The sequence below is a fragment of the Platichthys flesus genome, chromosome 9, assembly GCF_949316205.1.
Source record: "Platichthys flesus chromosome 9, fPlaFle2.1, whole genome shotgun sequence".
NCBI lineage: Eukaryota > Metazoa > Chordata > Actinopteri > Pleuronectiformes > Pleuronectidae > Platichthys > Platichthys flesus.
Window position 1 is genome coordinate 23,356,536 of NC_084953.1, and position 25,230 is coordinate 23,381,765.

Here is a 25,230-nt window from a genome sequence, read left to right on the forward strand (position 1 = left end):
TTGATGGACAAATTGAAGCAGGGAAACCCAACAGGATCAGGTGTAATGGCAGTGGACTCAGACAACTTACAATATGCAGAACCATTTGCACATCCAGTATAGTTATATAGCACCCATAATAACAACCACAGTTGGTCAAAGTGCTGTACAATAAAAGAAGACACATTCTGAAATACAAGATAACAAAATGACAGTCTTAAATATATCTCTGGAAGGCAAGCACCCAATTCTAAATGGTGAACAGCTCCATGGCGTCGGGACAGCGACAGGGAACACACAATTACCCTGTAGCAGGAAATTAAAACTGAAATGCATCTTTGCAATTTTTACTCAATCACTCCTGTAGGCTATCCCTTGTTCAGACAAAGTGAAACGTTTCAGATTTGTGATTCTGCCATACGCTATCAGCTAAATACTGCCATCCCTCCCTGTTAAGAAATATGAACTTCATGCAGGTTCTAGTCCTACGCAAGTTGGAACAAGTAGGTTGGCAGCCTTTGTGTTCAGCTGCTGTGGTAGGATTGTGGGCATGTGTGTGCGCACATCTGTGTGTCTTAACTTGTGGAGGCACGGCGGTGTGTCCCGGACAGGAACTGTGTGAGTTGTGTCTCTGTTACACAACAAGACAGAATGTGCCGACACAGCCCCAACAGAAGGAGTGAGGGACCCAGCCCTAACCTGAGATGACGGCGGCAGCTCAGAGGAAGGATTTGTGTTAATATCCAATTTACCAATGTGATGATCATAAAACATCTTTTAAGGTTGACACATGCTGCCAAACAGTGTTTAACAGGGATACTTGGATAAATGTGAAGGCTCTGATGTTTAGTACAATGTATAATTTACAGAAAAGGCCACAGCAGAGTTAGCATATGATTTACTTTCACGATGAAAAGGGTCACGGTGCAGATACGATTTTTACTCTATGCAAATCATGAATAAGCCCAAATGCTATCAGGATTTCCTTGTGTTAATCTTTCATGCATCATGGCTGCAGGCAGGGACTGGTAAGATCAGGATGGAATTTTGCAGTTGTTGAAGAATTTAGATTTTTTACTTGCGGAAAAATCAAAAGTATTCCAATACCATCCTGCATTCAAAGTTACAGTAAAATCAGAAGTGTTTTATCATCATACACTTCTCAAAGTATGAAAATGAAATTCCCAGTGGGCAGGACACAACACCTGTGAATGCTACTTCATTACATAATAGCTGTCACTGATGCATTAACATTTGTATTGAAGAGGCTGGTGGAGATATGTTATATGTATATATGTTTCTCTCTGAAATATAGTATGAAATGTGCAGGAGTATATGAGTTACTATATATATATATATATGAGTACTATAGATGTCCTACATGTACTATATAGTGGAAATTCAAAACCACTGTCTGGCAAAGGTCCCAGTTTTCATTATGTAACATTTTAAACAGTTTTTTTTCCCATTTGTGCAGAGGTGTCACATGACGTTTCATTTCAAATCCAGTCTTGTTTTACAATATTACAGGTCTACATCTTGTGCAAGGATGGTGTCTCAGCTGTGAAGGTTGTTGTGCTTTTGGACATGGCTGAACACGCCTCTCAGTCAGAATACGGATGTTGCGCCAGTATATAAATGAGACCTGGGTGGTGACAACCTGGGCGGATACCTGGAAGAGCAGCAGTGCAGCAGCTCCCTCACATCCACCAACTGTCTTCTGTCCTCAACAAGGTAATGGGAAAAGTTCTTTTTTCATATTACTTGTTTCTGCAAAACTTAGAATACATTGAAAAAATACTCTTAAGTAGCATTTAAGACATACGATACCAATTTTTCTATAAACATTTGAGAAAGTACTTATTCATGAAATTACAGCATCAAGTTTCTTTTCTTGATTCTGCATGAATGAGAACAAAATCATCACTGCTTTATGCATGAATTAAAAAAAAATGCATTTTTAAAAGGTAATATATTATAGAATGACAAACAGATGCACAAGCAAACCTGTGTAAGAACCGTCCTCTCTGGGGCGTGATATGTAATGTGAGTGATGCATTGTCTTTGCTTGTAGGGTGTGGCTCACGAAACCTCACCAGTGCTTGGCTTGCAAACTTGCTGGTCGAGTATTATTTAGGAGGAAACTCCCTGGTACATCGGGTGATTTGACCTCTTTAAATCAACACACAATCTCATGGTATAACTGGTATTACAGGCTCTGCAGCACAAAAAGAATAATAATTGCAGGGTGGAACCTGAAACACAAACGGAACAAACCCACATTGACAAATGATTGACTTCCTTACCATGAAGAATTGTCAGGGGTTAGGGAAGAGGTGGAGCAGTAGGGCCCAGACACGGAGTATCATCAAGGATTGAACCTTTAATGAACAAAGTCTTTAAGGGACAAAAACAAGACATTAACACTAAAGGGAGAAAGTGGATAAACACTAAAAAGGGAAGAAAAGACAGTAGGCCTACACAGGGTCTTACACTGGGAATGCAAAGGCTCAGGTGACACAGGATACTGAGACACAAGAGATCAGGACAGGAGAGCAGGACAAGATATCACAACAAATCATATTTTTGCACGGCTTGTCACACTCTACTTCTGATATGATGAGAACAGTTTAATATAAGAGTCTCAAAGGCAGAATTCTGATTAGTACGAAACATAAGCTGCAACAATCAATTGAGTAATTGTAAATCCAACTGTCCACAACCTAAATATGATATGTTTATTATCACATAAAAAAGGGAAAGCTGGATGCAGAGGTTTTTATTATGATGACACTAGTATATACAGCTGTGCGGCAAGTCTTGCAATTGACCATTAAATACTTGCAAACAGCTTTTAGTGTTTTCCAAAATCCGTTCTTGCTCTGAAACTTGCTCTTAATGCAGTTTACTGCTTCTAGGTATAGACCACAAGATGCCCTCCATGATCACTCTAGATGTGCAACATTTAAAAAAGAAGCTGTGGCCAAAACTGGGTTATTTCTCCCGAAATAGATTGTACTGTTAATAAAAAAAAGTGATAGTGTTGTTGCCTTGTTATTTGTACTTGAATATGGTGATGTTTTATACATACATACCTCTGTATATGCTTAACACGGCCTACTATGTGTCTCCGCATTTCATTAGAATTTGTACAGCTTTGACCCATCACTGTGAGCTATACTCTGAGGTAGGCAGAAGCCCTAAAGCTCAGCGAATTAATCTCATGGAATGCCTTTAAAACCAGAATGAAAGATCTGGAGGCAGATTCTTTAAGATGTCATTGTTTTTAACTTATCTGGTTGTTTAGTTGGAATCTTTTTATGTACTCTCAGCTGTTTTTCGGTCCTTTTAACTTGTTTTCTGTTGTTTTTCTTTTGTCTGTAATTATGTGTTGTTAACTGTGCGACTGCCTGTCTTGGCCAGGTCTCCATTGTAAAAAAAGTTTCTTCATCTCAGCTGGACCTTCCTGGGCAAATAACAGTTAATTTGACCTGGTGAGTGACTTACCCATAACACTGTGTCTCCAGTCAGGTCCTGAGCACTATGGCGCACCACAAAGAATTTGAGAATGCGGGCAAGAAGCCCGGTCTGCAGGTGTGGCGGATGGAGAAAATGACCCTGAAACCTGTGCCTTCTGAACTCCATGGGGAATTCTTTACCGGAGACGCTTACATTTTGCTGCACACCACCTCTGCTCCTTCTTACAAAATTCACTCATGGATTGGTATTGGATTTAGATTCTTCACTGACACCTCAAATCAGTCTCTGGCTTGTAAAAATGATTAAATTCCCCCATTTGTCTTTCTATACTCTTTTTATAATCCTAATCTGTTATACCAGGCAGCAAAGCATCTCATGATGAGAAAGGGGCAGCGGCCATCTTCATGATCCAGCTGGATGGTCACCTTGGAGGAAGGGCGGTGCAGTTCACTGAGTTTCAAGACAATGAGTCTAACGAGTTTATGGGCTACTTCAAGTCTGGTGTCAAATACAAGGTAAGACATGATACATGCATGTGTTTTGTTGTGTCTTTACAATTTATCATCTGAAACATAATATTTTTTATTATGGGAAATACAAGAGATAATACATTTCTTTGTACGTAAACATCAAAAGCAAGTCTTGAGCTTCCAAATGAATCAAATGCAATGGTATGTATGTCTATATGGGAAGTGAAGCTATATACATCGCTTTTTTCAGGAACTGTTTTTAGTTGTCAACTGTTATCTCAGATTAGTTTAAGAGAGCAAACATTAAACCTGACTGGTAAGAGCCTTCAGCTGAGTTTGGTGAAAAAAGCAAAAAAGAAATTATCCAAACTAATTTATTAACATTCATCTTTACAACTATGAATACTCATGTATTGGAAATCTACATACCATACATGTAGTTTGATCGCTCTAATGCTTTATTCAACTTGACTTTGTCACAGCAAGGAGGAATAGCTTCAGGCTTTCAACATGTAAAAGAGGATATTGTCAAGCGCCTGCTGCACGTTAAAGGGCGTCGTATGATCAGAGCCAATGAGGTGGATATGTCCTGGGACAGCTTCAACAAAGGAGACTGCTTCATCATTGACTTGGGAGAGGTGATCAAGAATTTGAACTGGATACCAACAAAATGCTGGACAGTGTTTCACCATAATTAATCTTGTATTCCTCTGCTCCTCAATGCAAAATGCTAGACGATTTACCACTGGGCCGGTAGTGATTGCAATCGCTTTGAGTGCCTGAAAGCCACTGGTGTGGCCATTGAGATACGTGACAATGAGCGAGGTGGCAGTCCTGATATTGTCTACATTGAGGAAGGAAGTGAGCCAGAAGAAGTCATTGAAGTGAGCTTTCTATTTTCTTTATTTCTCTCTCTCTCTCTCTCTCTCTCTCTCTCTCTCTCTCTCTCTCTCTCTCGCGCCCTTGGCTGGGTTAAATAATTTATTGGACTCTTGAGGTGCTAGAAAGGATGTAATGTTGCAGTCTGTTTGTGTGTGTTTATATATAGCTGCTGGGACCAAAACCCAACCTCCCACCAGCAACCTCAGACGACTCATCTGCTGATACGAAGAACAAGAACGTGGCATCTCTCTATTTGGTAAACATAAAATATCAAAAATAAACTGATCAGTATGTAAAAGATTAATATGATAAATCTAGATGCTATAATCGTCTCTCTTCTTGCTAGATTTCTGATGTTACTGGCTCCATGAAGACAACTAAAGTTGCTGATAAAAACCCTTTCAAACAAGACCTGCTCTCCAACAGTGATTGCTACATCTTAGACAATGCAGGCGACAAAACAATCTATGTCTGGAAAGGTATATTTGATCTAGACATCTTTTTAATTTCTGCAACCATTTGTTCTCTGGTTACAATCGGTTTTGTGTATAAATAAATGCGTATCAGTCTGAAGTCTCTAAATTCTGTACCATATCCCAACACTGCAGGAAAGGAGGCGAACCCAGAGGAACGCAAGGGAGCACTTGACGCTGCCAACAAGTTCATCAAAGACAAAAATTACCCCAAAAATACTAAGGTGATCATGTGGTTATGCCCTACTACCAGAACATCATCCTTTCTGTCATCATTAGCTGTTTATGAATATTCTTTTATTTTAATTTTTTTACAGTATGTTTATTGAGCATCGACGAAACAAATGAGCACATAAAAGAGATAATGTACAATGCTCACAATTTTCCAAATTTTACAATTTACAGTAACCCCCCACCCTCCCCTCCTCCCACACACCCACCCACGCCTCATTCTGTCTCTAGGTGAAGGGAAAATAAAAGGGAAAATAAAAAAGAGAAAAGAGAAAAAGAAACAAAAATAAAATAAAAATAAAATAGAAACAAAACAAAAAACACAGAGTAAACTAAAGAAAAGCTAACATTTTGGGAATCTAAGTTTTAGTGGTACGTCAGCAGAACTCAGATATCTGACTCCTCAGGTGTCTTATGAATATTCTAGAACCTCTGTTTCTTTCTGACATGTACAGGTCCGGGTACTGCCAGCTGGAGCCGAAACAGCCATGTTTAAGCAGTTCTTCTTCAATTGGCTGGACAAGTATGAGACTACAGGACCAAGTAAGGCCTACATCATTGGCAAAATCGCCAAGGTGGAGCAGATTCCATTCGATTCCGCCACACTCCACACCAACATGGTTATGGCTGCCATTCACAAAATGGTGGACGATGGTTCCGGGGATGTCAAGGTTTGGTCACCAGTCCAACTACAGTCACACTGTTTATTCATTTCTTCAAATATCAACATGTAGATGTGTGTCTGTAGATTTGGCGTGTGGAAAAAGATCAAAAAATACCCGTGGACCCATCCACATATGGACAGTTCTTTGGAGGTGACTGCTACCTGGTGCTGTACTCCTACACTGCGGAGGGCCGTAAGAAGCATATCATCTACACCTGGTGGGTGCACCCCTTGTCATTATGGGTCTACTTATCTGTTAGGAGGACCCAAAGCAGACTAATGCCCCCCCCCCCCTTTATAGTATTAGAATATGCACCATGTGAGAAGTCAAATAATGATAATAGCACACAGAGCCCCTTTGCTAGACAAGGCCACAGGAGTGAGTAATAATGCAGGAAACAGTATACTAGACATATCTAGCAGTGCAAACTTTTTTGAGGAAGTTTTTAAGGGTTTTACATGACAGTACAGTCGAAACATACATATTTCTTGAGAAAAAATAGAGGGATAAATTTCGGTGTGCTGTCTTTAGGCAAGGGCGGAAGTGCACTCCTGATGAACTGGGTGCTTCAGCCTTTCTCACTGTCGCACTGGACGACTCCATGAGCGGGGTAGCTACACAGGTAAGAAATCTCCTTTGAAATAAATACTACCGGGCCCATGAAGGCTGAGCCAAAATGAGACTGGTCTACGGAAGAATTTGTATCAACGGCTTTTTTTGCCCTTATTGCTGTCACTTAGTGCTCCTTGTTTTTTTAAACATATATATTTTTGGCTGTTCATTGAGTTAAAACCTGATACTCACTTTTAGGTTTTGGCCATTTTTGTCTAGTGACTTGCCGCCACGTTATCTCTTTGATAAAAACTTTCATCACAGAAGTGCAGTGAATCCTGAGAAGGATCCACTTGTTGCAGCCTTCACTACTCAGGGCTGTCAGCCACATTTGAAGAGGCCCACAATTGGTTTTCAAATACAGCCTCTAAAGGTGTGGCCCCTGAATGGAGGTATTAATCTGAAGTGAAAAAGCATTCACCAAAATGTGAAATCAATCCTTTAAAGGCTGCCTCCTGCTATTAGCATAAATGCTATCACCCCTGTATTCATCAAACATGAAGGTTGAGCTATTGCTGTATCTCTGCAGGTTCGCGTCACTCAGGGCCGAGAACCACCTCATCTCGTGAGCCTGTTTAAAAATAAGCCTTTGGTCATCCACCTTGGAGGGACGTCGCGTAAGGGTGGTCAGAGCAAGCCTGCCAGCACACGGCTCTTCCATATCCGCCTGAGCTCCACCAAAGCCACACGGGCTGTTGAGGTCAGTGCTGTTCACTACATTGACACGTGCATTAACTAATTCCCTAGTCATGAACTATTCCCTTTAATTTCTCCCTCTCTTTGTGTCCTGCTGACCAGGTGGAGCCCGTCGCCTCTTCTCTGAACACCAATGACGTGTTTGTGCTGAAGGTATCCGACTCTGTGATGCTCTGGGTGGGGAAGGGCGGAACTAAAGAAGAGTTGGAGGCAGCCAAGTATGTCGCCAGCCTGCTCGGGGGGACTGTCACTCAGGTGGAAGAGACTAAGGAGCCAGGTGAGTCCTGGCGCTAGAGCTCTGATCTGTGCAGGATAACTGGGTTCAGAAGATCTTTTTAAAAACTGCTATTCTCCTGGTTGCCAGGTGATTTCTGGGCTGCACTGGGTGGGAAGAAGGAGTACCAGAGCTCCAAGACCCTGCAGAACCCAATGAGGGCTCCACGATTGTTTGGTTGTTCTAACAAGACTGGCAGGCTCATAGTGAGTATTTCATTTTTTAAATGTAAAATCATGTTTTCTTTTTATGTAACTTTTTAAATCAACAACTTTTTACTTTATACACCCACATTGTAAACATGTACTGCTCAACTTTTAGGCAGAGGAGGTGCCAAGTGGGTTCACACAGCTGGATCTGGCTCCTGATGATGTCATGATTCTGGACTGCTGGGACCAGGTATGGTGTTAAATTTCACTTTCAATGAAACGGTTCAGTCTCAGCTCTTGTAGATCTCTGTTTTCATGCTGACTCATAAATTAATGCTGCTGGGTTCTGCTCCTATCAGATCTTCATCTGGGTCGGGAAGGAGGCCAATGAGACAGAGAAAACTGAATCGCTTAAAATCGGTAATTTAAACAGTTAACAGAGTGATCAGAGATGAGAAGATATTAAAGAAGTGTTGTATTTAAGAAAAAATTCCTTGTGTTTCCTTTCAGCCGAAGGATATCTGAGTTCTGACCCCTCCGGCCGTCAAGGTATCCCCATCACCACCATTAAGCAGGGTGAGGAGCCTCTCTCCTTCAAAGGCTGGTTCCATGCCTGGGACACAAAGTTGTGGGACCAAGATATGTTGCAAAGCATTCAGAATAGTCTCAAAAAGGATTAGTAGAAAGACTCAGATCTATAAAGATAAAATCCTTCCTGAAGCGCTTGGATTGGGTAGAGAGCAGATATTCATGGAGAACAAAAAGTTTGACAATAGATTTTGCCATACAAATGAAAGGGCTGTTATTTAAATAACACAACAAAGCCTAAAATAATATTAATATAATGAAACAGGACAGAGACACACAAACGCTTCCTACTGCCAGCTCCCAGAATTGAAAACACATCGAATTAAATTAGCTTGAACGTTTAATTCGATGGGTTTCGATTATTGATTATTCTTTTCATCATTTTATACATGAATAAAACTGTAAAGTGTTTAATAACCAGTATGAAGTAATGATGTACTATTTGGAAACTTTACACATTTCATAGATGAGGCACTGGAACAAATTTTGTATTATGTTTTGTGACAAAAATTAATAGATATGTGCCTTTTTACAGCCTGGATTTTCAAAATAAATTCTGAATTCTAATAAAAGCAGCACCTACTTCACAAATTGATGTTTATGTTGTCATTTTTCAACAAGAGTATGTGCCTCTGCTGTAGAGTTGTTACGATTAGTCTAAATCCTGAGAGCCTGCTTGAGGGTAATCTCCAGGCCAGGTGCACAAGGCTTCTGCTGAGTTGCAGACCCGTGGATTAAGCAGTTGGCCTCACAGGAGCCTCCACCTACTACTTCCCTTTTATTGTCCTTCTCCATTCTCTGCTGGTGGAACTACAAGACAAATCATTTGCAAGACACGATGAACCAGAAGGTGGTACTCATCACTGGCTGCTCCTCTGGGATTGGCCTTGCTTTGGCTGTACGCATCGCAAAAGATGAGAAGAAGAGGTTCATGGGTAAATTTGCCACATTTAAAAAACATTTTTGTCGAAACTTGCCATAGTTGACAACGCATTTCTGAAATGGATTGTGTAACTAGAATGTAAATGGTCATTATAGGAAGAATTTAATGTAATGGAGAGATCACACATGCAATGCACATGTATCTAATGTGAGATTTGATGGATGATACGCAAATGTTGTGCCATTTACACATTGAGCTAAAAATTTGACATGATCTGATATTCTTTATCAACCCTTACTGCATTCAATACAGTTATATTATTTGGAGATACTGGAGGAGGCTGTTGCTGTATTGGAAGGAGGGTCAAATTTTTCAGCTCCCCTCTGTATCCAATTAAGTCTTGTACCCTTTATTGTCTAACCGAAACTTTGACCGGGAGGAAACTTCATACCAGTGTATAATGAATATTAAAGATTCAAGAAAAATATAGAAACATTTGTAACTATTCATAAGCAGTAATAAAACTGTAGACAACCATTACATGCACTGTAGTTTTGGACACTAATTATTCAAATGTATGTGCATTTGTAGATATAAGAACATCTCCACAGTAAACTTTTCATCTGGTGAAAAACATTACATTTCCATCATAAATATGTCAATGTCAAAAAAGAAGAATGACAAATGTGTTCAAAGGTCGATTTATCTAAATATTTTCATAGCAATGGAGAATTCTTTGCTTTTCTATGCCAAGTTTGGTACTTTGGGGCTTTAAAACTTATGCTGGATCCAAACAATATTCTATTACCTTCACTGTATGTGTGTGGCAGCAACATACATTTATTATAGCGTGCATAATATGTCATAACTTTACAATGATTGGTGCAATTAAAGGGGAATTACTAAATTCCAGTTTTTCAAGCTTTGCTCTTTGTTCATAAACGTAGGTGTTTGAATGAACGGTATGTACAAAAACCATTGGAATCAATTTCAGGAGATTGTCTCGGCCGGGAGCCGCAGCACAAAAGCAATGGCTTTAGTGTAATGTAGTGATGTAGCTGCGACAGTGAACGAAGTTCCCACTAAAAGTGCTTTTTTCCAACAATATAAGGTTTGATTTGTGGTTGTCTGTCTTTGCCAAGAGTCTGGCAACATTCTCAACGAGAAATTTCACTCTCAACCATGCAGCAGCTGGTTGTTCCGCCTCTGCTTGTTGCCTCTCTCTCTCCTTATTCACTTTGCAAAAACCCAAGTGTCAAAATTGTCGGAGTGAGTCTCACCCTCAAATATCATGACGTTGTTGGCGGAAATGTGAATGAGAGTTAGAGAGAGAAACTATTGTGGCTAAATTTACTGATGAGGACAATGTTAATTTGACTTTGATATCTGCGCCTACTTGTTTGAGCCAGAGTATATAGATGAAGAATTAACAAAGAGAGAGACGCAGCATTCCGTGGACTGCAGCTGTAGCTACATCAAATTACTTTGTAGCCACTGACCCTGTGTCACAGCTGCCAGTGGACACGTTTTACTGGACCGATTCCCAAACATTTTCTAAGCGCCATTAATTTACACACCCACATAGGACCCAGGATGAAAAATACTGGAATCCCCAAAGTAGGTGTCATTATAAATAGTCTCTTGGATGTATGTGTGTTGACCTTCATTTCAGCAGCTATTGTGCTTCTAATGAATGTTGTTTGTCATAGTCTATGCCACTATGAGGAACCTGAGTAAGGGCAAGGCGCTGGTTGAGGCAGCAGGTCGGAGTCTGGGCAGGACCTTGGAGATTAAGCAGCTGGACGTATGTGACGAAGATTCCATCAAAGCCTGTGTGGACGGTCTGCCTGAGCGCAGGGTGGACATCCTCAGTACGTCCAGAGAAAAGCTTTATGTTCAGTTACTGCAACATTTGATTGAGTATTGTTTTTGCATATATGCTTGTTTATCCAATACATGGCAACTGTACATTACCATTTCCTGCAATGCTTGGCTCCGTCTTTACAGTAAGCAATGCTGGGATGGGTCTGATTGGACCCATTGAGTGTCAATCAATTGATGAGATGAAGACAGTCATGGACACCAACTTTTTCGGGCTGGTGCGGCTGCTGAAAGAAATCCTTCCTGACATGAAGAGGAAGAAAAAAGGACACATTGTGGTCATCAGCAGTGTCATGGGTATTCAAGGTGAGGCCGGTTCCACCTGTGCATCATGAGAGCACTTTTTTATTGTAAGAACACAATGTCTTAACTCTCTTTCTCTGTTTGTAGGAATTTTATTCAATGACATCTATGCAGCATCCAAATTTGCAGGGGAGGGCTTCTGTGAGAGCTTAGCAGTACAAGCACTGAGATTTAACCTCAAGTAAGATATATTCGTTTACACTGCTTCTGCAAAACATGCCCATTTCTGCTCTATAATTTCATTCAAATTGTGCTCAAAAAGCTAGGATCAGTAGGGGTAGTGCAATCCTTCTCCAGGGCTGACATGAAAATACCTGCAAACCTGTTCCTGTCTATGCCTGAAGCATCTGCAAGCTCATTTTGCACAACCACACCCACCAACCACAGCCATCAATTTGATCACCAACTAGAGGGAAATAGTCCAATCAAAATATGCCATGACAAACCGTACCACACCCTGGTGTGGGGTAGGTCATAACACAACATCATTCCATAACAAAAAGTTACAGGGAGAGACTCTGCAGGAAGGTTTGAAATGGGTGCAGAGCAAATAGGCCCTGTAGTTAGTACAAAATGTTCCATCTAAGAATATTTAGCTCTGTAAATTTCTATAACTCTTTAACTTAGCATGGTAATCTACAGTTTCCTGTTGCTATGATATAATTGTGTTTGCATTGTATGTCTTCTCAGTATCAGCCTGATTGAACCAGGTCCAGTGATAACCGAGTTTGAGCGTAAGGTTTTCGAGGAGGCCTTGAAGACTGATCTCAGCAAAGCCGACAAAGTGACGGCTGACATGTTCACTAACATCTACTTGAAGAACTACAAACAAATCTTTGAGACCTTTGGGCAGACTGCAGAGGATGTAGCAGAGGTAGTGTGGTTCCTCTGCAAACAGAATCCAAGTCATCTCAAATCATCTTGTCATTAACATTGAGATAAATCAATCAACACTCCTTATACCCATGGTTTACATTTCTGTGTTTTCCACTCAGCACACTTTCAAGATCATCACAATGGAGGATCCACCTTTTCGCCACCAGACGAACACTCTTTACACCCCAATGACCACGCTCAAATATGCTGACCCCAATGGTGACCTCCCCATTGACACGTTTTACAAGATGGTGTTTGAACACGACAAGGTCTTCAACGCCAGCCTGAACTTCCTCAAACTTCTGCGCTGGAGAAGTCGAAAAAGCTTTACCTTAGAAAAGGACAAGAGCAACTAACAAAGAGGGGATTTACCATCTTTGTTGTTTTTCAGATACACAGTTCTGCGTGTATTTTTTCTTTTATTTAAAGTTTTTAGCTGTACGACTAATTATTATAATCATCATTATTGAATATTAAAAGTAATAAATGACCATGACTCTTTCTGTGTGTCTGTGTGTTCATCCTGCATGTTTTAAACCACACCCTGACAACATTCAACTGACTGACATATACTTCTACCCATCAAGCACACCAGCCCTCTATTATACTTTATGTGAGGTGTGAGCAAAAGAATGAAGGTCAACGAGATCAGCAAAGGAGGTTCATGTTTATATTTAAAACCATTTAAAACATTGAACGGACATATTTTATTTATCTCTGTGTAAACCTGTTCTTTTAGAGAAGTACTGTGTCGTGACATTATATTTTGGTATTGACGCGTGACCTAATTTGGGATTCAGCTGTTGAGCATCACGTCAGTAGAAAGGTAAAACGGAAATGTATTAAATTAAAAATCTTATCTTCTCATGTATTGGCAAATAATGGCGTACCTTTAAATAACCACGACAAAACAGATTATCATAGACTAGAAAATTGCAGTACTCGGTACTAACGGTTAGGGGGCGGTAAACACGAGCTGGGCGACTTCACGCAGTTCCTGGTGACGCATCATATCCGGCCCTTTGAGTGACGCTGTATCCGGACAACCTAAGCTAACATTACACAGAATTGAAAATTAAAAATGGATTTCTTGTAGCTTCTCCGACATGTTCGTCTCATTTCTTTGATGTAAAGAGCAGTAACATGAGGTGTTGGGCAGACTTCCCTCTGCTCGTCGTCTCGGCCCCGCAAAGCATTTAGCTTGCTATGGAAGGGCCAGTTCATTGTTAGCTTAGCTTTAGCCATGCTCTCACTCCTCTTTCACTTGTCTTCTGGGTTGCGGTTTGCTTGCGACAGGGACCACGGCTACTAGCTAGCTTGGTAGCTAGCTAGCCGAGCATTTTCTCCATTATTAGCGTTTTTTTTGTTTTCTCGATTGTGCTTAAACATACTTTCCGGATTTTTCGTTGCTGCCACATTTCGTCTTAAGGCAGCGGAAACAGCTCCTAAACATTTTTAACAAGTGAAATTAGCTGATTAGCTTAGTTGGCAACATAGCCAGCCGGCAAACTTTGGGAAAACGTCTCTTGGACTAAGATAAGTTGTTGACTTTGTTTTGACACACGGGGAACATTACGGCCATCAACACAACAGGGCCAATTACGGAATTTTGACGCTTCCCACCGCTCAAGGGTTTTGGTTTGTGGTTATATGCCACGATGGCTTCATCCTCTGGAAACGACGACGACCTCACAATCCCCAGAGCAGCTATCAACAAGATGATCAAAGAAACTCTCCCTAACGTACGAGTGGCAAACGATGCCAGGGAGCTGGTGGTGAACTGCTGCACAGAGTTCATACACCTCATATCCTCCGAAGCCAATGAAATATGCAACAAGTCCGACAAGAAGACCATATCTCCTGAGCATGTCATCAATGGTGAGTCCTGCTCCACGTTTGCTAGACTTTTCGCCACTAGTGCTACAGGAAGGGGGTGTGTTCAGTCAAGTCTCGAAAACCCACTAATAATGTCACTTTCACCCCTTAGCCCTCGAGAGTCTTGGTTTTGCATCATACATCACCGAGGTGAAAGACGTCCTGCAGGAGTGTAAGACTGTGGCTCTGAAGAGGAGGAAGGCCAGCTCCCGACTGGAGAACCTGGGCATCCCAGAGGAAGAGCTGCTCAGACAACAGCAGGAGCTGTTTGCCAAGGTATGACCCACACATCTGCCATAATTCATGTGCTGAGGATGAGTATCATCCCAGTATAACTGTGCATCCGATGGTAAGTGGGGCCTGGTAGTAATTGTATGGGTTAATGCAGTGTGATGGTTTGCAGTTCCCAGAGGAACAATAGGATTGTGATACAGGCATTTTGGTTGCAATCTGTGTTATATTGTAGATTCAGATCTCGGACAGAACATGACAGAGTGTTTTTATTGTATGCGAGTATTAAAAACACATTTTTCCATAGTATCCAATCTATAGAATGAAAAATTACTTATAAAATTAGTTGTGTGTACGAACTGGAAAGGAAATAGACATTAAATCATGTATGTTGACTTAAGTCTGTCATATTAGCAGGTAGGGTTATACTCCAACCATGTTTAGGCATTGTGCCCTAACTTCTGTGTCAATCAAACAGTACAAATTTATAAATCCTAAAGGCAATTGGATGTAGGGCAAATGAAAGAGGACAAAAAAAGCAGGGCACAGACATACAACAACAAAATAAAACACCATAAAAGAGCTGTTCACTTGATCAGAGTAAAGTGCAACTCCTTTAAAGACAGTAAATTTCTTCAATAGTCCAGATATAAACGTGTGATTAAATGAGTTCTTTCATCATGAAGATATATGTGAAATATTTGGGATCAGTCATATACTGTGTCCGTGTGCTAAATCGTGACTGGCTGTAATTTTCACAGAAAGGTGAAACAGAATCTGTGATGACCTGGAGTACTGGAAAACCTGGTTAAAGTTATTATGGTGATTATTGTGATGATGATAACATCTGTATGTTGGTATTATTGTTGAAGCCTCACTTTCTGGCATGTTTTCCTCATGCCTCTTTCAAAAATGGGTTAGTATTAGGGATGTACATTTAAAAAAAAAAAATCCTTATGCCACGAAACTGATTATTAACCGTTAACCAGTGAGATTAAAATGTTATAATCAGCAAGGCCTCTAATTTGTATGTGCGTATACATCATTATGGACAGTAGAAAATGAGGATACACTCATAACTACTTGCTGTGTGCTCTTACTTACACGTAGACCAGTCTGTCACAGTCAGGAAATTGGACCATCAAAACATCAGTTTTTAGGGTCTTAGACAGGCAGATGCTGGCATAACTTTTAGCTTAGTTGTATGCGTTCCTGCGGCAGTCACAGGCATTCAGTCATCCAGTGCGCATGAGAGTAAACTGTGTACATATTAAATGGGCAATCGCAACAATCAACCCACATTGAAAGACTTGACTCTACTGTTTTTATTCAGGTAGGTCTGGTGCGGAGTCTGTGAGAGCCACAGCAGAGAATATTTGCTCAGGTGGTTCCGATCTCCAAGGATAGTTTTAACAGATTAAATAGATTATTCAGACAGAAAATTGAAGGGTTAGGGATGACCATCGCAAGTTAATGAGTAAAATACACTTGTGTTGGAGTTCTAATCACACGTCAGATGTCACAATCATACTTTTTCCTAAATGCCTAATAACCTCTTCATTTCACTTCCCTCATCTAATGTTTTGCTTTGGTTTCACTGTGCACCTACAGGCGCGGCAGCAGCAGGCAGAGCTCGCCCAGCAGGAGTGGTTGCAGATGCAGCAGGCCGCCCAACAGGCACAGATGGCGGCAGCGTCTGCCAGCGCCTCCCAGCAGGCCGGCTCCTCTCAGGATGAAGACGAAGAAGATGACATTTGAGCCCAGGACGCCACTCAACTTGTCCAAATCTGTCACAGATCTCACAGTACTGTCAGTGACATGACATGTGTTTCACCACTGGAACACATCAGTGAACCATTGGAAATGCACATTGTGGAAGGGACAGGAAAGAGAATGAAGGGGGATTTTAAAATAGTCACCCGTTCAGATATCAGTTCCTGAAAATAATTTTGGATTGAGAGGCTGTTAAGGAAGTTTTTGACTAGACCCATCTTCCCCCCTTTTCCTAGTTGCTCCTATTAAATTGTTTTGATATTATGTTTTGAGTATTTGTAGAATTCTGGTTGTGTTGTGGACACACTGAAGGAAACTGTTGCCTGGGATATGTTGGTGAATTTCGGTGACCATGCAGCAAGCGTTCACTCCTGCGGGCACTGGACCAGACAGCTTAGTTTATTTTTCCGTTTGACTATATCACTTTGGTTGTTCTAGGAAAACATGTTTGTAATATTTCAGAGCTGTCAATTCCGCCCTCCTTGTGGTTTGACAGCCATTTTTACAGACAGGTTTTTTCCCTGTCTTGGTATATTTGTTCAACAGAGGATTGATGGGGTGTGAATATGAGATATTACTTTGTTAACCAAGGAACTTAATTGATATTTTGCATTATTTTAGTTCCGTCAAATATTTTATGTTTCATTATCATCTACATTGAACCACCCACAGTATTTCTAATTAGCTGCACCTTTCCAATTTAGTTTTGCTCCAGAGCCAAAGAGGAAAGACAGACAGCTCAGACTTAGTGGCCCTGTGCACACCTGGTATTAACATCCGTCATTCAGAGATCTGATCACAAGTGGCCAGCGCTAAGTATGTGTGTTCACTCCCAGCACTAAAGTGCATCCTGAATGTGTCTCCTGCGACCACTTGTGATCGGATCTCACTTCCCTGCTCTACATGTAAATCAACGTGTGTGTGTGTGTGTGTGTGTGTGTGTGTGTGTGTGTGTGTGTGTGTGTGTGTGTGTGTGTGTGTGTGTGTGTGTGTGTGTGTGTGTGTGTGTGTGTGTGTGTGTGTGTGTGTGTGTGTGTGTGTGTGTGTGTGTGTACAGATTTAAGGAAATTAAAGTAGCGATCATCATGTGGTGATTGGTGTTGATATTGTGGCACGGGTTACAAATAAGTCATCCAGAATACAAAATATACGTTTGAAACGTGATAGGACGTCAGCTGAGTAGGAGGTCCTTCATATGTAGCCCAGGATGAATTTGGGTTCCTCTGTTAAAAGGAATGAGTGCGTTCATGCCAGTACTCAAAGCTCTCCCTTTGGAATCGGGTCACAAAAACCACATGTTAATATCAGGTGTGTACGGGGCCAGTGTAAATTTTTTAAAGGTGAAGGTGCTGCCGTGATTCTTGTTGCTGACTCCTAGTCAGGGTAAACAACGTTAAGGATTATCAACCTATGACTTTGTAAGAGGCTTCGATATCCAGGCTGAATTTGTTATTTCCGCACTGCTTGGATGCAGTGTCAAACATTTGGATTTTGACTATGGTCAGTCCTCGGTGTAAAGACAAGTAACCTAGTTGTGATACATGCACTTCAAGGATGTATTCTTTCAGCAATAAAGGAAACCTGTTTTATACTGTTTTTTTTTTTTCCTGAATCAAACCACGTCATGGTAACACCCACGCCTTCTGCACATGCTCTGTCTGAAGATGATTTCTGACATTTTCCCCGGCAGAGTCTGATGTGTGTGAGCATGCAGACGAGCTGCAGGGATGCACTTTGTCTGTGCGGAGCAAGGGTAGTTTCGAGGCATCATTTTTCATTTTGACCTTTTAAAAATGGCAGGGGCAATCGTAGAGAACATGAGCACTAAGAAATTGGTTTTCTTGGGGCTTTTTATTCTTGTTTTCCAAATTTTTTCCATCATGATTGGAGCTTTGATTGGTAAGTACTAGTCAAATCTTACAACTTTATAATTGTTGAAATTTAGAATTATTATTTTTTTAAATATATTTCACCAACAATTATTTTAAACCAGGTTTTCTTATGGCTCCTTGAAAACTATAAAGATCTATTCTGGCTGTGTAGATCACAACTCAAAACAACGAGACCATGACAGATCATTTACCCTTTTCCGTAGCTCCCAGTCCCACCAGTGCTATCCACTACTCGGCCACCAAATGTATAAATCGCCACAGGTCACGTGGCTGGCTCATGCCCTGGGGATTAAATCGCTGCCACCAGGTCAAGAGTTTTGACGAACCTTTGGCAAAAACTCTGGATGCCAATGACATTGTTTTTGCCGTTCATGTACCGCTTCCCAACATGGAGATGAGCCCTTGGTTCCAGTACGTGCTGGCTGTTCTTCAGTTTGACATTGCATTCAAAATGATTAATCAGATTGGTAAGATGCATATTTTACTATCGGGACTGAAAAAAAGTACCAGTTCATGTGGCAGATGTGTTAGAAAACTGGATTATTTCTCTGTGTAGAAGATGATGTTATCATCACTATTGACGCTGGCATCGCATACAGAGATAATGGGATGTCTGAGTGGACCACACAGTTTCAATCGATGGAGCAAAGGCCACTCAGGTGCATGTTAGGAGTCCCTAAGGTAAATCTGCACGGCTATGGTAAATAACATTCAACCGGTCTCTGCCTAGTGACCTTTAACGGTCTGTGCTTCTGCAGATCTATGAAAACGAAGGCCGCTTTTACCAGTGTGACCCCATACCCTTCATGGAGCTGGGTACTGTTGCCCACAAGTACTTTTTAATTAACCTGCGCTTGCCAGTGAATGACACAATCAATGTTGGAATTGGAGAAATAAAAGACATCCATATGGTGGTGAGTTTAATTTTACTTTATATTTTTGATTGAAATGATGTCCAAAGCCTGCAGCCATCACAATCATACATTTAATGTCCCCCCTTTTCTTCAGGGCATCCACCAGAACGGAGGCTTTACTAAAGTGTGGATCAGCCTCAAGACTGTGTTCAGTCCCTGGATACTCGTGGCAACAGCTTGGTACTGGTACCGAATCAGCCTGATGGCGAGACCTCCAGTCCTTTTGGAAAAGTATGATAACAAAGAAAGCTTTCACATAACCAAATGATTTGCCTTTGTTTTTATGTGTATCCACATCAAAAATATTGCATCTTTCATATTGATTTTGTTTTTTTTCATATCACATGTTACTTCATAATGTCACTGATATTTTCCGGGCTGTAGAACTATTTTGTTGCTGAATGAATGAACAAATCTTTATATTTTGTAGGGCAAAGTGAAGTTATACAACACAGCCCCTAAATTGAAGCTCCCTAGTCTCCCGTTGAGAGCTTACAGCTACTGAAAAATCCTGTCATAACTTTAAGAGGCATGAAAAGCTTCCGGGCATCGTGTAGAGAGAGGGACACATGAAGACCTTTTGATATTAAGTGCATGATCAGCCTGTAAGAACCAGGTCAATACTGTGCTTGCAGCATCAAGTTACTGTTTTTGTGTCTTAAGTCACTGCAGTGTGTCTTTGCCTTGTTTAGGGTGATTTTAGCTCTGGGTGTCTCCATGACCTTCCTGAATGTTCCGGTGGAGTGGCTCTCCCTTGGCTTTGAGTGGACGTGGATGCTGCTGTTTGAGGATGTACAGCAGGGCATCTTCTACGCCACACTGTTCTGTTTCTGGGTCATCTTCTGTGGCGAACACCTCATGGTCAGTATTTACAGTGCCTTGCATAAGTATTCACCCCCCTTGGACTTTTCCCCATTATGCACTGTTACTAACTGGAATTCAAATAGACTTAAATAAACGTTTTCCCATTTTATCAACACAACATGCATAGTACTTTGGAGGTGCAAAATATATTTTATTGTGACACAAACAATAATGAGAACAAAAAGTTGTCGTCTGTTAGGTGCATTAGTATTCACCCCCCTGACTCAATACTTGGTAGAACCCCCTTTCGCTGCAATTACAGCTGCAAGTCTTTTGGTGTATGTCTCTACCAGCTTTGCACATCTAGAGAAATGTTTGTCCATTCTTCTTGTCAAAAAAGCTGAAGCTCAGTCAGATTGGATGGCGACTGTCTGTGAACCTCAATTTTCAAGTCTTGCCATAGATTCTCAATTGGATTTAGGTCTGTGCCTTGGCTGGACCATTTTAAGACATGAACAAGCTTTGATCCAAACCATTCCTTTGTAGCTCTGGCTGTATGTTTAGGGTCATTGTCCTGCTGGAAGAGGAACCTCCGTCCCAGTCTCAAATCTTTTGCAGACTGCATCAGATTTTCTTCAAGGATTTCCCTGTATTTAGCTCCATCCATCTTACCCTCAGTTCTGACCAGTTTGCCTGTAGCTGTTGAAGAGAAGCATCCCCACAGCATAATGCTACCACCACCATGTTTCACTGTTTGGATGGTATGCTCAGGGCGATGGGCAGTGTTGGGATTCCGCCACACATAGCGTTTTGCATTGAGGCCAAAAAGTTCAATTTTGGTCTCATCTGACCAGAGCACCTTCTTCCACAAGCTGGCTGTGACTCCCACGTCGCAAACTCCAAATGGGATTTATTATGATTCCCTGTCAACAACGGCTTTCTTCTTGCCACCCTCCTACCATAAAGGCCAGATTTGTGGAGTAGACTACTAATAGTTGTCCTGTAGACAGATTCTCCCACCTCAGCTGTGGATCTCTGCTGCTCCCCCAGAGTAACAATGGGCCTCTTGGTTGCTCCTCTGATAAATTTTCTCCTTGCCCGGCTTTTTGAGTTTGGGTGGACGGCCTTGTCTTGGTAGGTTTGCGGTTGTGCCATATTCTTTCCATTTTCTGATGATGGATTTTATGGTGCTCCGTGAGATGTTCAAAGCTCTGGATATTTTTTTATAACCTAACCCTGCTTCATATTTCTCCACAACTTTATCCCTGACCTGTTTGGTGAGCTCCTTGGTCTTCATGATGCTGTTTGTTCAGAAATGATCTATAACAAAGTCTGAGTCCTTCACAGAACAGGTGTATTTATACTGAGATTAAATTGCAGACATGTGGACCTCGTAATTTAATGAGAAAAGGTCACGATACACTGCTTAAAAATGTAAGGGATCACTTTATCATTACAGTATAACACAAAGTCAATTGAACTGGGATGGCAAACTGTCCATTTAGGAACCGTAAGAGCAGCCGACTCAGGTTGCACAGGTAGTCAGTCCGGTTCCTCCTGGGAGGCACATCTATGCGTGCGGTCGTAACAATGTTAGCTGTGTCTCCAAGCACAGTTTCTAGAGCCTGGAGGAGATACCAGGAGACCAGCCGTAAGTGTTTCCTTAATTTTTTTGAGCAGTGTATAAGGATAATACAGTCATAATATTAAGAAAATAAAGTCCTAATATGAGGAAGATAAAGTTGTCATTTAATGAGAAAAAAACCATGATATATGATAAATATTTTATATTATCTAAATAAAGTCATACTTCAATGAGAATATGCCATAATATAAGGAGAATAAAGTCAAATCATTCAGTTAATAATAGGGTTACAAAGGGGCGGAAACTTTCCAGTAAATTTTCGTAAACTTTCCGGAAACTTTCCATGGGCATATTCAGCTCTGGAATTTTGGGAATTTTGAAAAAAATATATAAGCAAATTAAACGCTGAACAAAAAAAAACATCATTCAAAACTCTAATTTAGAGATGTATGGAATGCAGCACATGCTGCTCGGTGAATTTCAACCCTGCACTGTTCATTTCTCCATCACATGCACAGATAATACCCAGCATCCTGCTCACTAGAGATCTGCTGTAGTGTGCAGGACTAGTCAGGTAAGTTCCGATGATATTACTGGGGGAAATATATTAACATGCTGATTGAGGATTGTTCATCTGTCCATCTAGCTTCTTTCTATTCATTTATCCGTCAATTGTAAAATATTTTTAAAGACGATTCCAATTGTTTGGCCAACTATTTGTATCTCTGGCATTGCATTAATATTTTTATACAAGCTTTTTTCTTATCTTATTCTACATAACAATTCCACGTGCACCATCTCATGTGTGGAGACATTTCACCCCAGCCAATGTAGAAGGAAAGGCAGTGTACATTTGCAAATACGATTCCAAAGCCCTATATTAAGAATGATACAGTTAGTATAAATTATCCACAAAATTTCTCGTTAATTCCTGTATATTCCCGTATATCCCGTTAATTCCAATGGGAAGTTTCCAAATTTGAATATTCCTGGAATTTTGCCACCTTAGTTAATAATGCTACTTAAGAAGAAACAGTAGACCACTAGCAAACATTTTCTCCTTTACTAAAGAGGCAATTTCCCTCTAGTCTATGAGGTTTCATCTTCAGAATTGACTCCTTTCTAAGTGATAATATATCACTGATGTGACAAAACATGAAGTATTAGATTGCTTGTGAAACCTTTTACCAAGTATAGCAAATCAAATTGCTCAGAATTTCTCATTTAACACAGGCCAAAGACTTCTGATGTTCCCCCTTGACTTTATTCACGTAAAATTACAACTTTATTCTCGAAATTGTATAGCATACACAAATAATTAGGTTTAATGCATTAACTCACCAGGAACATTGTACACATAGTATTCAGAGGTTCTTGTCTTTAATCAAACCTCTAAAGTGAAAATGCATTTAGCAGAAAGTTATTTACATCTCATTCTGTACATAACCACTCATAGAATTTAAGGGGGGTCTCAAAAAATTGTGGTTGCTGTGGACTAACGTATCAGACATTCTCTGGTACAACCTCTCGGCTTGGGCCTGCTTTGTCTACTCTGTTGTATAGTGCGTGTCTTAAACTGTACCTCCCCTCCGTACTTTCATGCCAGTCATGATCTGTGTGTCAACAACAAATCCTTTAGGACCAAAGTCAGAGGAATCGTCTCTCAGCGTACTGGTGGCAGGTCGGAATAGTTGTGTTTGGATCATCCGTCCTCCTCATATTTGACCTTAGTGAAAGGTAACAACAGGACTGCTTTGGGGGAAGTCTTGTGTTTTTCAAATGTAGTTTTCTTTTAAATGTTTAATGTTTCTCTTTTCTCATGAAGGGGCGTTCATTTGACCAACCCTTTCTACAGCGTGTGGGCATCAGACATCGGGACAAAGGTTTCCGTATCCTTTGTTCTAAATAGTAATGTAAATGATATCATTGACCTCCTATATGGAAACTACGTTAAGATAACTTCAGTTGTGATTCAGTGCTCTATAAATAAACGGTTTTGCTCTATAAGATGAACCATTCTCTGTGTCACTGAGGCCTTTTCTTTGACCCTCCCTCACAGTTTACCTTCATCATTGTGGCAGGGCTTTCAGTCTGTCTGTATTTCTTTTCCCTCTGTCACATGGTGCGTTGTGTGTTTAGAAACATTGGTGGGAAAGTGCAGCAACTTCCTGCAATGCCAGAGGCCAGGAGGCTGTGCTATAAGGTTTACTTTGTTTCATTTGTTAAATTTATTATATGAAACACAGATCAAATAAAAATGGCGTTTTGTACAACTGATGATTCAATATTCTGTTTTTCCACTCTCGCTTGTATTGGCAGGGTATCATCTTCAGGTTCAAGTTTTTGATGCTGGTAACTCTAGTATGTGCAGCCATGACTATCATCTTCTTCATCTTGAATCAAGTAAGTGTTATCAGCACAGAAGTCTTTTCCGATAATATGGTCTTATTTACTGTTTTTGAGCTCCTTGCATTTAAATGCTCTTACTCTGATCCAGGTCAGTGAAGGCCACTGGCACTGGGGAGACTTCACTCTCCAGGTCGACAGTGCTTTTCTCACAGGAATCTATGGTATGTGGAATCTGTACGTTTTCACCATCATCTTCCTCTACGCACCCTCCCACAAGCACAACAGACACAGGTCGGGAGACTGTCCACCAACAGGTCTGTAATATATTTCACTATTTGCAATATACGTATATTCTAATATGCTATGTAACCCCTTTGAGCTTCTGCCATGGCAACAGCTATTTTTCAAAGATCATGTTCCCTCTTGGCAGGTGTGATAGAGGAGCCACAGAGTCAAGAGACGCAGCTGACATGTGGAGAGCAGGGGCCAACAGAGACATACCGGATGACTGGGAAGGTGGCTGAGGATTAAATACAAGCCTTTGTTCACATTAATGTCTAATTCTATATGATGTCTATATTCCTGTTCATTTGAATGACCAACAACAAATAGCAGTTTTAGAAAAAGCATACCATCAGCAAACTTAACTTTAGGGATTTACCCACTAGTACTGAGAAAAACCCACAGTCCTTTCAGTTCATGTCGAACAATATTTACAACACATTCAGTATGTGCATACAATAAGCTATAGAGAAAATACACTGAATGTTTTAAAATGGACAAAACATTTATAAAAGTAAAAATAGGTGGATGTTAATCCCACTATTCTGCTACTCTCAAAAGGTAACTGCAGGCAGAACAGGGTTTAACTAATAACGATAATCCTTAAATGATAATAAATATCCACAAAGAATGATCTGCCTGGTTCTCTTTACCTCCTCATATTATACAGATTATTAAAGCTGAATGCTGTATACTTTTTTTGTGTATATATACAGTTGATCCGACAAAATAAAATAATTTGGCTCTGCATGGGATTGCAGTTTTTGTGACCTTTACCATAATATATATTTTTTTAATATATAAATAGTATATCTATATATGTCATAATAATTGTGAATATGTACTATGGTGTGTTTTGTTAATTCTGTGGTTTTCCCTTATTTATCACACATTTACACATTTACATTTACAAATATTACTAATCTACAGTATATGATTTTTCCCACTAAAATATATTTTACAACATTACATGTTTTGATTCACTATTCATTATCTATTAATAAATCGGTTTCCAGTTAGTGGATCCCACAGATAAGATCTATTTCTCTGGACAACTTATTATAGTGTGTAACAAACCCTTTA

At 40.5% G+C, this 25,230-nt stretch overlaps 4 protein-coding genes across 5 annotated transcripts; all 4 read left to right on the top strand.

The window, feature by feature from the left end:
- The first annotated feature begins 1,560 nt into the window (after positions 1-1,560).
- scinla (scinderin like a) lies at positions 1,561-9,090 on the top strand. 2 transcript variants are annotated; one of them, XM_062395460.1, is made up of 17 exons: positions 1,561-1,713; positions 3,511-3,703; positions 3,820-3,974; positions 4,412-4,567; positions 4,664-4,813; positions 4,978-5,067; positions 5,158-5,290; positions 5,420-5,508; positions 5,971-6,186; positions 6,264-6,397; positions 6,712-6,802; positions 7,322-7,492; positions 7,591-7,765; positions 7,853-7,968; positions 8,084-8,161; positions 8,271-8,331; positions 8,422-9,090. In XM_062395460.1, the coding sequence occupies exons 2-17, from the start codon at positions 3,523-3,525 to the stop codon at positions 8,589-8,591; spliced, it is 2,166 nt and encodes a 721-aa protein (XP_062251444.1). In that variant the 5' UTR covers positions 1,561-1,713; positions 3,511-3,522; the 3' UTR covers positions 8,592-9,090. The 2 variants fall into 2 exon arrangements, with proteins under 2 accessions (XP_062251444.1, XP_062251443.1); XM_062395459.1 differs by having other exon boundaries at positions 1,626-1,713; positions 3,507-3,703.
- A 93-nt stretch (positions 9,091-9,183) lies between these two features.
- On the top strand, positions 9,184-12,933 carry zgc:109982 (uncharacterized protein LOC553564 homolog). The gene is made up of 6 exons (XM_062395471.1): positions 9,184-9,434; positions 11,092-11,253; positions 11,390-11,569; positions 11,654-11,747; positions 12,257-12,440; positions 12,562-12,933. The coding sequence occupies exons 1-6, from the start codon at positions 9,338-9,340 to the stop codon at positions 12,796-12,798; spliced, it is 954 nt and encodes a 317-aa protein (XP_062251455.1). The 5' UTR covers positions 9,184-9,337; the 3' UTR covers positions 12,799-12,933.
- A 535-nt stretch (positions 12,934-13,468) lies between these two features.
- On the top strand, positions 13,469-17,910 carry dr1 (down-regulator of transcription 1). The gene is made up of 3 exons (XM_062395475.1): positions 13,469-14,320; positions 14,430-14,593; positions 16,160-17,910. The coding sequence occupies exons 1-3, from the start codon at positions 14,101-14,103 to the stop codon at positions 16,304-16,306; spliced, it is 531 nt and encodes a 176-aa protein (XP_062251459.1). The 5' UTR covers positions 13,469-14,100; the 3' UTR covers positions 16,307-17,910.
- Positions 17,911-18,331: 421 nt separating this feature from the next.
- On the top strand, positions 18,332-24,895 carry LOC133960671 (protein wntless homolog). Its single transcript, XM_062395462.1, has 11 exons — positions 18,332-18,680; positions 18,770-18,894; positions 18,972-19,127; positions 19,222-19,358; positions 19,820-19,988; positions 23,156-23,253; positions 23,342-23,405; positions 23,576-23,719; positions 23,836-23,919; positions 24,014-24,179; positions 24,296-24,895. The coding sequence occupies exons 1-11, from the start codon at positions 18,389-18,391 to the stop codon at positions 24,394-24,396; spliced, it is 1,536 nt and encodes a 511-aa protein (XP_062251446.1). The 5' UTR covers positions 18,332-18,388; the 3' UTR covers positions 24,397-24,895.
- Positions 24,896-25,230: the final 335 nt, after the last annotated feature.